The following is a 17,186-nucleotide window of genomic DNA, read 5'->3' on the forward strand; positions in this document are numbered from 1 at the left end:
GACAGGCAGGCTTGACCCTTGTTGGATCCCACCCTTGCTCTCCCAAGGTGGCAGGGCCGGGATCTCTAATTGCCACCTGCTGCTGTTGCAGACTAAAAGGGACAAGGCTGTGCTAGTTTCTGCGCCTCAACCAGATGTTCCAAACAAGGCAGTGAAAAGTCCTAAGTCACCCAGAGAACTGATAGGAAATCGAGAGGGAAGTGCTTCCCATTTTATTTCTGCAGTCTTAAGGCTGACTATGCTGTCTGAATTTGTCTCTATACTGCAGCCTGGTCTGGAACAAGACTAAGAAGGATGTGTGTGCATGAAATATGCATATATGTCTAAAACAGTCTTTCTATTTCCGACGCACTGAAAAGAAAAGGAGTCTGTGTATCATTCTCTCCCTGCCCCTAAAATAGCTTTAGATAGATTTTGGATTCCTGCAGTGGATGGGATTATGCTACACCCAAGAGCAAAGGAAACGACGCAGTGTGGCTGGTAGTTCCCATGGAATTCCAGCAAATACAGGTGCTTCCTTGCACTCTTTGCCAGTTTCTCTGACCTCAAGTATTGGGACTGGGTGGGGAAGAGAAGGGATGTATGTTTTTAATTATTCACTACCATTTCACAGTAGGATTCTTGTTTGTTTAGTTAAATGCAAGTCCACAGACCTTTAGCAGAAGGTGTTGCCTTGCTCCGAGTGACTTTGGGCTGAATTATCTTTCTTTGCCAGTATCTTTGGGGAGCTTCTCCAGAGGGCACTGCCAGCTCTGCTGCTTTTATTTGTTGTCATCCTAAACAATTTGCTACTTGACCTCCCTTATCTTTCAGATCAAGGAGATAAAACTGTTCTGACTATTACATATTACAACTTTGTAATAACTTCCAGTGAATCAACTGGAAAGGCCTGAAGTTAAACCTTTGCTTGCAACAAGAGGAAGGGATGAAGGAAAATTACTACATGTGATTTCCCTCTTGAACAGATAAGCAAAGATCAATTTTTTAGAAAGTATAGCTCAAAAGACACTAAGCAAACAGAATCTGCACTTCTGTGGAAATTGTAATGATTTTCTCTACACATCAGTGTTTATGAAGGAGCATAGACTAATTTAATAATACACTGTACAAAACATTTTTGTTTTCAGAAGCATTTCCTCTTCTATGTCTTCTAAATGCTCTGAAGTACTCTTGTCATGGAACAGAAGAGCAACTTTAGCAAGTTGATACCACTTTAATTGTCATAACTTCATCCATAGAATCTTGGGATTTGTAGTTTGTTGAAGGAGAAATGCTAGACAATGGATTTCAGCCTTTGGTCCTCTGGGTGTTTTGGGCTTCAGTACCTAGAAATCCTTGCCAGCTTACCAGACAGACCTATAAAGGAGTATCAAAATGCTGTAACTGAGCAGTGTAGATATACTTACCATATACCTTTGTATTCTATAGGGTCTCATTATTTATGTTTTTATTTTACCCAGAGAGGAGCCCCCGGTGGTGTAGTGAGTTAAACCGCTGAGCTGCTGAACTTGCTGACCGAAAGGTCAATTGTTCAAATCCGGGGAGCGGGGTGAGCTCCCGCTGTTAGCCCCAGCTTCTGCCAACCTAGCAGTTTGAATACATGCAAATGTGAGTAGATCAATAGGTATTGCTTTGGTGGGAAGGTAATAGCACTCCATGCAGTCATGCCGGCCACATGGCCTTGGAGGTGTCTATGGACAACGCTGGCTCTTCGGCTGAGAAATAGAGATCAGCACCAACCCCCAAAGTCAGACACGACTGGACTTAACATCAGGGGAAAACCTTTACCTTTACCTAAACTGCATTGACCTTCATTATATGGCAGTGTAGATGGGGCCCCTATCAAGAAATTAGCAAACTTGATCTTTGTCTTTTTTTTGGGTTGTCCTTAAAAGGTGTGTGGGCAGAATTTAAAGCTGGATCATCTGTAGTAGTTTGAAAAGATTTCTGACTTTGTTATTTTAAAATATCAACAACAAACGTGTTTCCTTCCTCTGATACTCAGTTATGTTGTAGAAATTGAGAAAACTTGAGAAGTCCAAGAATTAATTTCTGTGATGTAGGACTATGAATTATCCAGGGTTTTGGTACTTTCCCTGTATCTTCCAACATTGTACAGATGAGACCTGGGATACTTGTGGCCAAACAACATCAGAGTGTGTTAAGATCACAAAAGGTATTCATGAGGAAGAACGTGCAAACTAGGAGAGGCTGCAGCAGTTTGTTTTTGCCTGAGCCTACTGAGGACAGAATCCTACCCTTCCCCTCTCTTTCCTTTACTAATTTAATAAAGTAAAAACCACATTTGCACTTATAACACAGTATGCAGCAATCAAAGTAAACTGGGGACAAAATGGGAAAGTGGGAGGAGAGAGAAACTGGGTTTTAAAAACAACTGAAAAAATGGGAAGTCACAGAATTAATTGGAACTGTCCTTGCTAAATCAGGATAGTTGGAGGTATGTGCTATTTCAAACAATTTCCCAGGATCAAAATTCTTTAAAGTACATGTAGTTTTGCACCAGGCTCTGAAAGATGCATTTCAGGGTTATACTTTTTAAAAAATCATATTGCAACCCACAAGTGAAGTCTGCCTAACCCTGCCTGAGGACAAGTTTGCAGCTTCATTTTTAAACATTTGCATGAGAGTGGAAAAGAGAATGGTAAAAGGGATTTCTTCAGGCTGACATAATCAGTGAGCCTTATTTAAATAGGACGAATCCTGAGTGAATGGGAGCTGGGCAGGCAGGGATGGCAAAGGGAAGGATGCTGTTACCTTGGGCCTTTACTGGAATCTGGAAATGTTAGAAGATACCACAAGCCTCGGCTTTCTGCTCTTCCTCAGACTCACTCATTCATGTTACTCATAGTTTTTAAGGATCACATCAACCGTAAGTGCTGTTATGCCCAACTAAGAACAAAAAATACAGAGGCAGAGCCCGAGATGCCCTTGTTTTTGTGATGCTGCAGTCCAGTGAAGTGAGCTAGCAACCAACATGTTGCTAAATAATTGGCACACATGGCTAATTGGGTCTGACAGCGCTTTCACAAAGAAATGGTAGCTCTTAGCATAGCTTCCGTGTCTGCTTGTAGACAGGGAAAGGTGGCGACAGAGTGGTGATACTGCCTTTCTTTGGGGAACTCTGTGATATCATTAATTTGTCTACGGATGACTGGCTGCTGAGCTGTAAACTGGGCTTGGCAGGCTTCAGGTTTAAACCAGTGCCTGACATTCAAATTGACCTGTGTGTTTCATGGGACATACAAAGTGCTGTCAGGATTGGGACTCAGCTGGGTTCCTTTTACAGGAAATGCGGATTTTTTTCAGGCATTTGTGTTCTGTGTGTAGACTGTGTGTATATACATATACTTTTGGGAAGAAGCATGCATGATGGGGTGTAAAGCAGTCTGCTGGGGAAAGTGGGAACAGGGTTTGGATCTGTAATTATTGCTAATACATGAAGAAGCTAGTAATTGAGGAAAAATGTTTAAGGTAAAGGCATATTTGAAATAGGAAATCCAATATTTGTGAGATTGTCAGCCCAATTTACAATCTTTTGTGACTTTTGAGATTTATGTTCATGTTGCTAATGACCATTTGTGACCCCAAAACCTAACACATAAACTAGGCAGCACCCCAATTGAAAGGTTCTGAGGCACAATAGATTGGGGTGCTGGGGAAATGATGGCTGCAGCACTCTCAGGATTGCAGGTCCCATTGAAAGAAAGTGTTATGTGTGGACCCTGAGGAGACTGTTCTCCTTAGACCCCATGATTGGGACATCACTTCAGTCATCATTTCCTAGCACACCAATCTGCTGCATCTCAGTAGGATGCCGTTCAGTTGGGGCATTACCTGGCTTAAGAAGTAGTTTTCTAAGGAGTCATTTCCAAGTTTTTGGCCTGGGATTTTTAAAGGATTTTTAATTGTAATGGAAATACTTCTATAAATACTTCAAAATGGACTTAAGGGCTGGAATCCTGCTGATGCCTGTTTGGTTTAGAGGGCTCCATTTCTGGAGGAAGTCAGGTCTTTCATAAATAGGCTGCTTGTTGATGGCAAACTTCATCTATCTTCCCTCACCAACACTTAGGGTTCCCAGTTGAAAGAAGAAGAAATAGGGGCACCTGACGCAATGGTTGTGTAAAAGAGGGAATTTCAGCAGTTTTGCTTGTCACTCTACCAGCAGTTGCTGATATTCCAGATTTGATCTAACTATGGCCCCTTCTATACTTCCATATAAAATCCATATTGTCTGCTTTGAACTGGATTATATGGCAGTGTAGAAGGGGCCTATGAAAACTATGAAAAAGACAGGAGCCCTGGTAACTTTACATTATTGTTTGACCTTGGAGGAAAAAGTTTGTTATAGCACATCAAAGGATGCTAGCTCAAGAGTTTTTCTACCATTTTATGACTATCTTCTTCCTCTTTGATGTCTATTTAGATGCACCAGAGCATCTGTGTTTTGTCTTCCTTCTACTGGGAACATTTCATGAGGCATGATGCCATCCTTCAAGGATTGAATGTAATCTTCCATTTTAGGGATATTTTAAATTGAATTCCATTTTAGGCACCTTTAGACTAATGCTGTTTTTCATCATAGCTGCTTTTTACCTCATTACATCCTCCAGGATGGTGGGTGTAAAGAAACATTTTCTCATTTTCATCCTTTCTCACAACATCTTCTCATTCTTGCTTGCCAAATAGGCATCATGTGGGAGCTACTATGGAGTGCAGGGCGGGTGGGAAGGAGAGCAGTCTTAAAAACTGTTTGTGTTGAGCTGTCTGTAGGCTTTGATTGCTACCCTGATCTTCAGAGCGGTAAGATTGGTCAGCAAATCACTGAGCTGTATCCTTATCATGTCTCTTTTCGGTAGAAGAGCAGAATGTGAAATGGAGAGGCAGCAAGAAGCATAGGGTGAGGCTGGCATTAATTCCAGGGACGACAAAAAGTGCAGGCTCAAGTTCAGTTGTTGTTAATTCATTCAGTTGCTTCCGGCTCCTCGTGACCTCATTGACCAGCCCACGCCAGAGCTTCCTGTCGACCATCACCATCCCCAGCCCCTTCAAGGTCAAGCCAGTCACTTCAAGGACACCATCCATCCATCTTGCCCTTGGTCGGCCCCTCTTCCTTTTTCCTTCCATTTACCCCAGAATCATTCTCTTTCCTGTCTTCTCATTATGTGGCCAAAATACTTCATCTTTGCCTCTAATATCCTTCCCTCCAGTGAGCAGCTGGGCATTAATTCCTGGAGGATGGACTGGTTGGATCTTCTTGTGGTCCAAGGCACTTTCAGGATTTTCCTCCAACACCACAGTTCAAAAGTGTCTTCCTTTGCTCAGCCTTCCTTATGGTCCAGCTCTCGCATCCATAGGTTACTACAGGGAATATCATTGCTTTAACTATGCGGACCTTCATTGCCAGTGTGATGTCTCTACTCTTCACTATTTTATTGAGATTGGTCTTTGCTCTCCTCCTTCTGATTTCCTGGCTGTAGTCTGCGTCTGCAGTAATCTTCATGCCTAGAAATACAAAGTCTGTCACTGCCTCCACATTTTCTCCCTCTATTTGCCTGTTATCAATCAGTCTGGTTACCATAATCTTGGTTTTCTTGACGTTTAACTGCAACCCAGCTTTTGCACTTTCTTCTTTCACCTTGGTTAGAAGGCTGCTCAGCTCCTCCTCACTTTCAGCCATCAGAGTGGTATCGTCTGCATATCTAAGGTTGTTAATGTTTCTTCCAGCAATTTTAACTCCAGCCTTGGATTCATCAAGCCCTGCATGTTGCATGACATGTTCTGCGTACAAGTTGAATAGGTAGGGTGAAAGTATACAGCCTTGCCATACTCCTTTCCCAGTCTTGAACCAGTCTGTTGTTCCGTGGTCTGTTCTTACTGTGGCTACTTGGTCTTTATACAGATTTCTCAGGAGACACACAAGGTGACTTGGTATCCCATACCACCAAGAACTTGCCACAATTCATTATGATCCACACAGTCGAAGACTTTAGAATAGTCAATAAAGCAGAAGTAGATGTTTTTCTGAAACTCCCTGGCTTCCTCCATTATCCAGGGGATATTGGCAATTTGGTCTCTGGTTCTTCTGCCTTTTCTAAACCTAGCTTGTACCTCTGGCAACTCTCGCTCCATGTATTGCTGGAGTCTGCCTTGTAGTATCTTGAGCATTACCTTGCTGGAATGTGAAATAAGTGCCACTGTACAAATGTTTGAGCATTCTTTAGCATTTTTTAAAAATATGGGGATATAAATTAATTTTTTCCAATCTGATGGCCATTATTGTGTTTTCCATATTTGCTGGCATATGGCCTGCATCACCTTGACAGCATCATCTTTCAAGATTTTAAACAGTTCAGCTGGGATCCCGTCGTCTCCTGCTGCCTTGTTATTAGCAATGCTTCTTAAGGCCCACTTAACCTCTGTCCTCAGAATGTCTGGTTCTAATTCACTTACCACACCGTCAAAGCTATCCTCAATTATTATTATCAAGTTTGGTACTTGCATCAAAATGCCATGATTTATGTATTACATTTGTATCCCGCCCTTCTCACCCAAAAGGGGACTCAGGGCGGCTTACAATTAAACACACGTATATAAAAATATAAAATACAATACAAATCAATTAAAATAGTTAACTAATTAATTACAGCAACATTCATAAAATACAACACTAAATAGCAGATAGGCGCAATCAGATCTAAAAATACGAGTCTATCAAATTGAGTTCCAGCACACATTATAATACATAATGCCTATAGTGTTGTTCGAAGGCCTGGTCCCACAACCAAGTCTTAACTTTCCTACGAAAGGATAAGAGGGAGGGAGCCTGACTGACTTCAATGGGGAGGGCGTTCCATAGGCGGGGAGCCACCACTGAAAAGGCCCTGTCTCTCGTCCCCACCAGCTGCACCTGTGAGGCTGGCGGGAGCAAGAGCAGGACCTCACCTGAAGATCTTAAACTTTGAGGTGGGTCATAGCAAGAGACATGTTCGGACAGATAAGCTGGGCCGGAAACATTTAGAGCTTTATAGGTTAAAGCCAGCACTTTGAATTGTGCTTGGTAGCTGATAGGCAGCCAGAGGAGTTGGCATAACAGAGTGTGCTCTCTGTTTGCTGCTCTGGTTATTAACCTGGCAGCCTCCCGTTGGACTAATTGAAGCTTCCGAACAGTCTTCAAAGGCAGCCCCACATAGAGTGCGTTGCAGTAGTCTAGACGGGATGTAACAAGAGCGTGGACCACGGTGGCCAAGTCTGGCTTCCCAAGGTACTGGCGCAGCTGGCGCACGAGTTTTAACTGTGCGAAGGGTCCCCTAGCCACCGCCGAGACCTGGGGCTCCAGGCTCAATGATGAATCTAGGATCACCCCCAGATTGCGAACCCTGTTCGGCCTTCTGACTGACCAGGAGGACCTCTGTCTTGTCTGGATTCAGTTTCAATATGTTGGCCCTCATCCAGTCTGACACAGCGGCCAAGCACCGGTTCAGGACCTGGACAGCCTCCTTAGTGACAGGTGGGAAGGAGTGACAGAGATGGACATCATCTGCGTACAGATGACACCACACCCTGCAACTCCTGATGATCTCTCTCAGCGGCTTCATGTAAATATTGAACAACATGGGAGACAGTACAGAACCCTGCGGGACCCCACAAGTCAACGGTTGTGGGGCCGAGCAGGCGTCCCCCAATGACACCATCTGGGACCGACCCTCCAGGAAGGACCAGAGCCACTGCAAAACAGTACCTCCAAGACCCATACCCGCAAGGCGTCCCAGAAGGATACCATGATCAACGGTATCGAAGGCCACTGAGAGGTCCAGCAGAACCAGCAGGGACACACTCCCCCCCTGTCCAGTTCCCGGTGAAGATCATCAACTAAGGTGACCAAGGCTGTCTCGGTACCATGCCCCGACCTAAAGCCAGACTGTGCCGGATCCAGAAAATCAGTGTTCCTGCAGTTAGATCTACTTCTTTTTTTCAGTATAGTTCTTTCATTATTATTATCTGTCTTTTCTAATATCCAGAACATAATATGGGGCAGAAGGTTAGAATTCCACAAAACAAATGACTGATTAGGCCCCCACTCTTCAATTCTTTATATTAGACAGATGTTCTTTCTCATACACACAGGTGTCTTCATGTTTCCCCAGATTTTTGCATCTGCACTGAATAGTATGTATAACAAATCTGCTATTACAGGTGTTGAAGTGCATCAAAATATATTTGTTTGTCAGTACTCTTTGTAAATTCAATAATTTTGGAATGTAAATGCAATATATGCAGTCTACAAAGGGGCAATTGGCCTGTGAGTCTGGTTGTGTCCATCTGTGTGTGTTTGTGTTTTTAATGTTTCATGAAGTTAGTATCTGATATTTCTAGTCCTTTAAAAAGATATTGGTTTTCCCCTATAACTAGGAATATTTTGAACTATGTACCAGTATTTCTAATGAATTCCTATAAGCCTTTGGTGATGTAACTGCAGGTGAGGGAGAAATTAAAATAGTTGGTGTTGTTTGTATTCTGAGCATGATCTCGCACTTGACTTACTCTCCATGCTGTAGATAACCCTCTTTCAATAAGTTGGTTAGATGATGTACAGGACCCCTTTTTGAATTTTCCTCATGAAAACAATTTTGTTGTAACCTGAAGATTTGGCCATAGGGGAGAATATTTTTCAGTGTTGAATCTTGGATGTTCGCATCTGTGGGTTTTCACGTACAAATACGTGAAGGGAAGTCATAGGGAGGAGGGAGCAAGCTTGTTTTCTGCTGCCCTGCAGACTAGGACGCGGAACAATGGCTTCAAACTACAGGAAAGGAGATTCCACCTGAACATCAGGAAGAACTTCCTCACTGTGAGAGCTGTTCGACAGTGGAAGCCGTGGTGGAGGCTCCTTCTTTGGAGGCTTTTAAGCAGAGGCTGGATGGCCATCTGTCGGGGGTGCTTTGAATGCGATTTCCTGCTTCTTGGCAGGGGGTTGGACTGGATGGCCCATGAGGTCTCTTCCAACTCTACTATTCTATGATTCTATGATTCTATGATTCTATATAGTGCCATCAGGACTGCTGACCAAAAGATTGGTGGCTTGAATCAGGGGAGCGGGGTGAGCTCCCATCGGTCAGCTCCAGCTTCCCATGCGGGGACATGAGAGAAGCCTCTCACAGGATGGTAAAACACCAGGGCATCCCCTGGACAACGTTCTTGAAGATGGCCAATTCTCTCACAACAGAAGCAACTCGCAGATTCTCAAGTTGCTCCTGACATGGGAAAAAAATAGTGAAGAAATGAGATGAAGTTATGGTATGCTAAGTTATAAATCAACCAGAAGATTTATATTTATAGAATGAATTGTTCTGTGAAATTCTCTGAGATCATCTACATTACTTCTTCAAATATAGAAAGCATCATATAAAGAGCTTACTCAGAATACCAGTTGTTTGTTGAATTCCTCATTAGTACAGGTGATTTCTTTTTAAAGACTCCACATATACAAATGGGCAAGTCTACTCCTTTTATCTGTCAGTTCCCTGCCCTTTCCTCCAGCCTTAGAGATGTCATTTTATTGATTAGTCTGTGGCATCCCATATATAAATTGGGATTTGGGGTTTAAAAAGCGTTGTGCTTAGCAAGGACGCCGATCCTATTTGCCACTGCTTTCTGCCAGACCCATCCCTCTGAATTTTACAGAAATTCTCACAGAAGCTTGGGGGGGGGGGGGGGGATAGAGAGAAGTAATGGATTTCTTCAGGAGCAATATATTATTGTAAGCTGTCATTATTGTAACACTAAGTCTTTTCGAGTGGCTTGATCTTGAATTGCAGTTAAGACCCAATGGCTTTACCTGGTCTTGCTTGAGATGAAAGCTAATAGAACCAATGTTTGGTTATGAGGTAAGCACTGCTAGTTGTAGTTTTACTCTCTCCTGGGATGCATGGCTATGGGTCCAATCATGATGAGTATTTGTATTTCAGAATGTGCAACTGCACTACCGGAGCAAATAAGAAAGGCATCAAATTCCATAAGACATTGTTTTTAGACAGGGAACTCTGGCGTGGGCTGGTCCATGAGATCACGAAGAGTCGGAAGCGACTGAACAAATAAACAACCACAGCATTGTTTTAGTCTGTGATTCTGATTCCTGTTCTCTCTCTCACCTCTTGTGTCTTCATGCAGGAGTAACATATGGCCTCCTCCCTCGACCCTGTCGAGTGATGGTTCTGCTGAATCCACAGAGCGGATCAGGCCGGGCTCCATGCCTGTTCAGATGCCATGTCCAGCCAATGCTGAAGGAAGCCAACATTGGATTTGACCTGTTTGTAACTGGTAAGTATTCCCATGACCATTGCTGTTTTCCTTTCTTCACAGCATGAGAGAAGATGGCAGGACCCGAACTGAAATGTAACACTTATTTGTTCTCTTTAGATTAACCCCATTTGACTTTAGCTAGCTGGTACTTCTGAGATGTAGGACCATTCTATTGTTTCAAGTAGCAAGGACCGGCAACTATGGTCCTCCAAATGTGATTGGATTGCCATTCCAGTGATCCCTCGGCCTTACTATACTTTTCCAGGACTGTTGGGACATGTGTTCCAACCACATCTGGAAGGTTGCAGATTTGCCCCATCCCTTGTTCAATGTACTAATTCTTTTGGTTCTTAACTTAATTGGATCAAATACTGCATTATATCAGTTTGTTGTGGCACTTGAAATTCTTTAAACAGGAACATTTTTATTACCAATTACTGTGTTTGGAAGATATAAATAAAACCAAATTAGTTCCATTTCACTTTGGGTTTCATGGCCTGGTTTGTGGATAAGAAGTTGCCTTGGCCAGCCTTTAGTTGAGAGAGTGACAACATGATTTCCCAGAATCTCTCAATACCTTTCTTGTCCTCCTGAGTAGGTCCAGTTTGGGGATAAAAGGTACCTTTTAGCAATGGCTCTGCACCTATTAGCATGGGCATTTTCATAAAGTCGTGTTTTCTGGAAATGTTGACGGTTTACCCCCATGGTATTTATTATTTAAGTTTTTACAAGGTTCTGTTCTTTCTCATATGCTGTCTCAGGTCTGCATGAAACTTTGTGTCTCTTTTTCCTTTTTTGAAATCTTTCTCACGGAATATAAGCTGTAAGACTAGATTCTTATCTGTGCAAGCCAGGTGTTATCACTAATCATGTACATGGTGGAGAAAGACTGCAGCATTTTGCCTTCCCACCTAAGCGAATCTGACAACTTGCACCACCACAGTTCTGCCTGTTTCTTCTATAGTCCAAGCTGTCTGAATCATGTGTGTTATTTCATCTCACTACTTCTTTTGAGGGGAGGAGGAGAAGACCAAATACCTTTCTTTGGAGGCTAGTTACACTGATAACGTGAACAACAGTTCTAATTTTAGTTAGACCTGATCTTGGAAGATGTTTGACTAAGAGCAAGTAGAGAAGGTGTGTGTGATAAAAAGAGCAGGTGTTTGTGGGAATGTCAGTTACCAGTCTGTATTAATATGAAATCACTGAGTGCCACCCTATTGGATAGCCAGTCATTCTGTTTATCAGGGGGCCATAAACCTGCTTTTGTGTTAACACATTTTGTTGGACATTTTTTCTTAATGTGCTGTGTCTATATTCAGTTCAAAGTCACAGAAATACAGTGAAGTTGTGCATATGGATGCCCATACACATTTGCATGTGCAACATTCCTATTCGGTGCAAGGATACCATAACACAGCACTGTGCAACCATCATAGAAGATCAGAGCCACTGTCTCTATTAGAATGGACTGGTGGCATCTTCTCCTCCATCAAAGTAACATAGGAGTCTCCAGAGAGTGTGGAACTACATCCTTTTTTGAATGTCTGTTTCCTCCTTCTTCATTCCCAATCAAAACATGCATAACCTTAATGTACCTGAAGATATGGGCTGCTGACAAAAACCATTCACCTTTGTGTTCCCTATACATGTTTCCATTGTTGTTATCCTGCAAAAGATTAACATAGCTACCCTGCCCCAGTTCTGTGTGTAATGAGAATGCAGCTATTTACTTTTGCATCAGTGTAGGTTCGTCCAGACAAATTTGTCTCCAATTGTCTATAAATTATATAATGCAATGAACAGGCTAGTTATGTAATCTCCTTGTCTTTCTCCCTATAGAGAGGCGCAACTATGCTTGGGATATGGTGAAAGAGAAAGACTTGTCCAGGTGGGATGCCTTGGTGGTGATGGCTGGAGATGGCTTACTGTATGAGGTAAGGAGGCAGGCAGGTGAGATGCTACTCACTCTGGGGTCCTGGTTTTGCCAGTTATAGGACTATGGCACTGAGGTGCCTACTGGCATCATTCCCATCAAAGGCAGCTGGTTCTGTCCAATGAGCTCATGGAGAGCACGTAAGGAAACCATAAACCTTGCTGCTTGTTTGAACATGATACCCAAGTCTGTTGCATTGACAACCTAGTACTCAAGGTACTGTGCTTTAAAGGAGCATGTTAGATCCTGGAGTTGTACTAGTTGTGTCAGCCTGGGCTGCAGCAAGATCCAGTGGTCCTCTGTCTTTATGGGCTGAGTAGAAGAAGAAGGCTCACTGGGCAAACTGAAGGGAGATGTGGAGGATGATAAGGCTTTGAGCTTGTTGGTAAATTCAGCATGGAATTTCTGTTCTGCCTGGTTTTCTCCGCTCTCCTCCCCGAGTCTTGCTCTACCGTTATGTATTTCCTGACCACAAATTCTGATGCAGAAAAGTAGACTCACCCATTAGGAGTGACAGATGTAAAATCAGTTTTATTTTGGAGAAAGACAGCCATTCTGAATGAGATGTTGGCTCTTAAATGGTTGAACACATTTAATGCTAAGTCTGAAATGTGGACTGATAGCTTTCAGTTACTTCTTAAACATAATTTGTTTCCCATTACTTGTTGCAGTGTTTGGGAAGTGAATTGTTATCTTTACTCAGAATGGAATAATAAGTTCCTATTGTTACTTTCTGTTACTAAAAACACTTCTTAGATTGATAAGAGAGCAATATAAAACTTGAAAGGTTACTGTTAAAATGACCCTAAATAGATATTTAAAATGCTCTCAAAATAACTTTTGCTACTTTTGGAAAGTCACTTCATGGTCAAAGGGCAAGCAGGAGGGCAAGCATGCCTATGGAGTATATTGTTATTCCATCATTTAAAATCTTGTTTCTGATAGTCATGCTTGCCTTCAAAAAATGGGAATTATTCTCTGACTAGTGGGTGTCATAAACTCACAGCCTTAGTATGGTGTCTTACATGAGTTTAACAAAAGTGTACATCTTTTGCGATGTAATACATCCCCCTTCCCAATATGTTGCGCTGCTGATTCTGGAGCATGTTGGAACAGAGCATTAAAACAACTGGTTACCAAAGCTAAGGTCATATATGAAAAATGGCTCTCTGATGTTTGCCCTTTGACCATCTTTTGTGTCCTTGCAGGTGATCAATGGACTGATGGAGCGTCCTGACTGGAAGTCTGTGATCCAGAAGCCTCTTTGTATCCTCCCAGGAGGCTCTGGGAATGCCCTGGCAGCTTCTCTAAATCATTATGTGGGGTAAGTGATCACCGGATGCTTTGTGTTATTAATTCAAGGCAGGAGTGGCATGGGAGTTCTTCTGCTTTGACCTAATGGCCTGGGATAGCTATGTGGGAAGTTTGGTATTCAGGCTGGCTTCTCAAGGCTTTTTTTAAGGCATCAGTAGCAGCAAACTCCACGCTGTGGGAGCAAAAGCCATGTTGTATGATATGATGGCAATTCCACAAAGTTGTATTGAGTATGTTTTGGACCCTTTTGCGCTGTCTGTCCCAGAGAGGAGCATGAAACTCTTCATCTTGGTAACTTAGTCTGGTGGGCTGAGATTCTGTCTCGCCTTGAAGCCGGCTGTGGATTCCTTTCTGCCTCTCCCTATCTCCCATCCTTCTGTAGTGATGCTGATAGCAAGATAGTTGCCTTGGCAGGCTCCCCCTGGTGAAGGATGGTGTCAAATATGAACTGGTACCATTATTGTTTGTTGACAAATAGGTCTGGGGGAGAGTCTTGCCTCATAGAAATTGTTTAATTGGAAGTCCTTGCTTCAGGTTGCAGTCTATGCCCAGATTTTGTGCTGTCCCTTATAGCATCACCCCCAACTCTGGCCTCTGCCCCTTGCACAGCTGTCCTCCTCCTCCTCCATCTGCTCTGGGACTAATCTTCATTTCCTAAAGGGCCTCATTTGGTAGCGAGAGGGGAGAGTGAGGGGGGCTGAAGGTGTCCCTTGGGGGAATTCTCCCTCTCTCTGGCAAACTGGCTCAGCCACCTGGATGGCTGGGGGGTCTGAGAGAAGCACTGCTGCTTGGTTCTCAGGTTTCCACAAGAAGCAAATAAGGCCCCTGAGAACATATATATATTGCCCATTCAAAATAGGGCACAAGAGAAAAAAGCTGCAATCAAGCCACTTTGCACATGTTCTAATGACACTGGGGCAACTGTGTGTGGGGAAGTTTTCACTCCCATTTTGTCAATATTTAAAACTGACTTGCGTCTCGTCTTATTCAAAGGTCTGGCTGACCACTTTTCTCCTTTGCCATCTCAAGGCTCCGACTGACTATAAACCTGTGTGGTCCAATGTAGTATTGTAGTAATTCCAGTTGCAGAACTGCACTACACCTACGTAGTCACCAAACCCTTCACCCCCCACAGAGAAGTTAAACGATTACATCCTGTGCTAAAGTTTGCTGGGCCCTCTGGAAGTCTCAGTGAATGACATTATCATTTTGTGTATGGCAATTCTCTCCCCCCCTCCCCTCCCCCCCCCATACACACCATTCTCCCAAGGCATTTTTTTTCTGAGTCAGGAGCGACTTGAGAAAGTCGCTTCTGGTGTGAGATAATTGGCCATCTGCAAGGACGTTGCCCAGGGGGATGCCTGGATGTTTGATGTTTTTTATTATCCTTGTGAGAGGCTTCTCTCATGTCCCCGCATGGAGCTGGAGCTGATAGAGGGAGCTCATCCACGCTCTCCCCGGGTGGGATTCGAACCTGGCAGCTTTCAGATCAGCAACCCAACCTTCAAGTCACAAGGCTTTAATCCACTACGCCATCGGGGGCTCCTTCCCCAGGCATTGCAAGACCACACCAGGCCATGGGCGCTACATCAGCTCTGCAGTAGAGTTGGTTGATGTGGAGAGAGGAAATGAATACCAGTTTTCACCGTGACCAAAAAAGAAAATACTCTGTTGTGCCTTCAAGTTATTTCTTGACAACCCCAAGATGATCCCAACCCGGGGGTTTCTTGGCAAGGTTTCTTCAGAAGTAGTTTGCCTTCCTCTGTAGCTGAAAGAATGAGACTTGCAAGGTCACCAAATGTGGGTTTCCATGGTTGAGCAGTAGGCTTGCTCAAAAAATTCGATTTCCCCATTTGTCGTTAGTAATTCATTAGTTTTGTCTCTTTTGAAGCGATATTCGACCTGGATTGTCCCATCGTGTGGATCCCGCGGTTTCGAACCGCGATAGGCCCTTTTTCTGATGTCGTCGTTTTTTTTCGTTAGGAAAGCAAGCATTTGCAAATCACCCAAACTTGTTTCAGTGCACTGGGGCAACCTAGCATGTTGTTTCCACCTTGTGGCCAATCAGAGAGCACGTTTAACTCAGGGGAGGGGCTTGTACGTCCTGAATGAAAAGAGCCTGCAGGGAGCCTCGTGGCTCATTTGCACCGGGGATCTGGAGAGGGTGGTTGGGTTGGCTAAATGGCTAGCTTTGAGTGAGATTCCAGGCAGGCAGGCAAGATTTTAGTGCTGCGTCACAGCTTCCTTGGCTGAGCTTGATCCAAAGAAGACCGGGAGAAAGGGTGGGTGAGGAGGGAAAAAGAGGTGTTTGGGGAGGAGGGTGTTTTTTCAAAGGGCCTGTGGGCATTTTTTCCCCACCAGCTTGGCGTTTGCCATTTGCCCAGCAGCCCTGCAACTTTTCTGCTGCGCCATATTGTCTGGTGCTGGGTGGGCTTTCTTCTTTCGGACAAAGAATAAAAGGAGTTCAGCAGCTTTTGGGGGGTTTTTTTGGGAAACTTTTCTTTGTATATACCAAGGCGTTAAAGTGAGTTGCAAATAGAAGAAATCAAATTTTCCAATTTTCATTTTGCAAAGTCTGGCAAACGTTGCAACTCCCATAATCCACCGAAATACAACTTGGGGAAAAGGGAGGCTGTATTTTTTCTCCCTCTTTCCTTTCAGTGCGCTGCACATTGGGCTGGCAGTGGCTCTCTTTCTCCTATCAACGCTAGCAAAGTTTGGCAAACGTTACAACTCCCATAATCCATCGAAATACAACTTGGGGAAAAGGGAGTGCAGGAGAGCCCCGTAAAAGCCCCCCCCGGGCTGTTTTGGGCCAGTGCGCATGCACGTCCGCCATTAACGAATTACTTTTGAAACTAACGAATTTTCATTAAATTTTGAAAATTTTTGAGGGCAAAATTCGGAAATGACATCAGAAACGAAACACTAGCCCCCCTACTTTTGAAATGAGTTTAGAATCAATTTTTTTGTGGATCGCTCAAGCCTATTGAGCAGTGATTCAAACCCTGGTCCTCTGGAGGCCTACTTCAACATTGCACCATCTAAAGCAGTGGTTCTCAGCCTGTGGGTCCCCAGATGTTTTGGCCTTCCACTCCCAGAAATCCTAACAGCTGGTAAACTGGCTGGGATTTCTGGGAGTTGTAGGCCAAATCACCTGGGGACTCACAGGCTGAGAACCACTGAACTACAGGGTAGATGTAGACCTGTGTGTGCCACTTACAGGATACCAGCCCCAGATGTTTTGCTTGCCTATTTTTCTCTCACCCAGATGGGCTCCTGCTTGGCCCTACATATAGTGCTGACCTATGTATAGGGCCTCTGTCTCCTGAAAAACTACTACACTGTGCTAAGGTTGTTGACAATCCTGCTACACAAGACTCCAAGGATCTCAGGCACTCTGAGACTTGGTCTATGGATTGCTCTAGAAAATCTGTGATTACAGCATGGGGCATCCAGTCCAAGTTCTAGCATAACAGATTGTGCAGCCATGCCTCCTTTCCCTCTGCCATAGCCCCACTTTCCTACAAGGTCCAGCTGCTGTTTTAGGACTGAAACTCTTATTTACTCATCAGTAATATTGTATCAGCATGTCTGCTATTCCCTACAGTCA

The 17,186-nt window shown here is 43.7% G+C and overlaps 1 protein-coding gene across 2 annotated transcripts in view; it reads left to right on the top strand.

Moving 5' to 3' along the window:
- sphk1 (sphingosine kinase 1) overlaps positions 1-17,186 on the top strand; it is a 49,196-nt gene that overhangs the window by 26,283 nt on the left and 5,727 nt on the right. For both annotated transcript variants that reach the window (XM_008104372.3, XM_062970637.1), the window contains exons 2-4: positions 10,192-10,341; positions 12,166-12,260; positions 13,468-13,583. In XM_008104372.3, coding sequence (XP_008102579.2) covers positions 10,192-10,341; positions 12,166-12,260; positions 13,468-13,583 — 361 coding nt within the window. The remainder of the gene's footprint in view (positions 1-10,191; positions 10,342-12,165; positions 12,261-13,467; positions 13,584-17,186) is intronic.

The sequence above is a fragment of the Anolis carolinensis genome, chromosome 2 (genome assembly GCF_035594765.1).
Source record: "Anolis carolinensis isolate JA03-04 chromosome 2, rAnoCar3.1.pri, whole genome shotgun sequence".
Classification (NCBI taxonomy): Eukaryota; Metazoa; Chordata; class Lepidosauria; order Squamata; family Dactyloidae; genus Anolis; species Anolis carolinensis.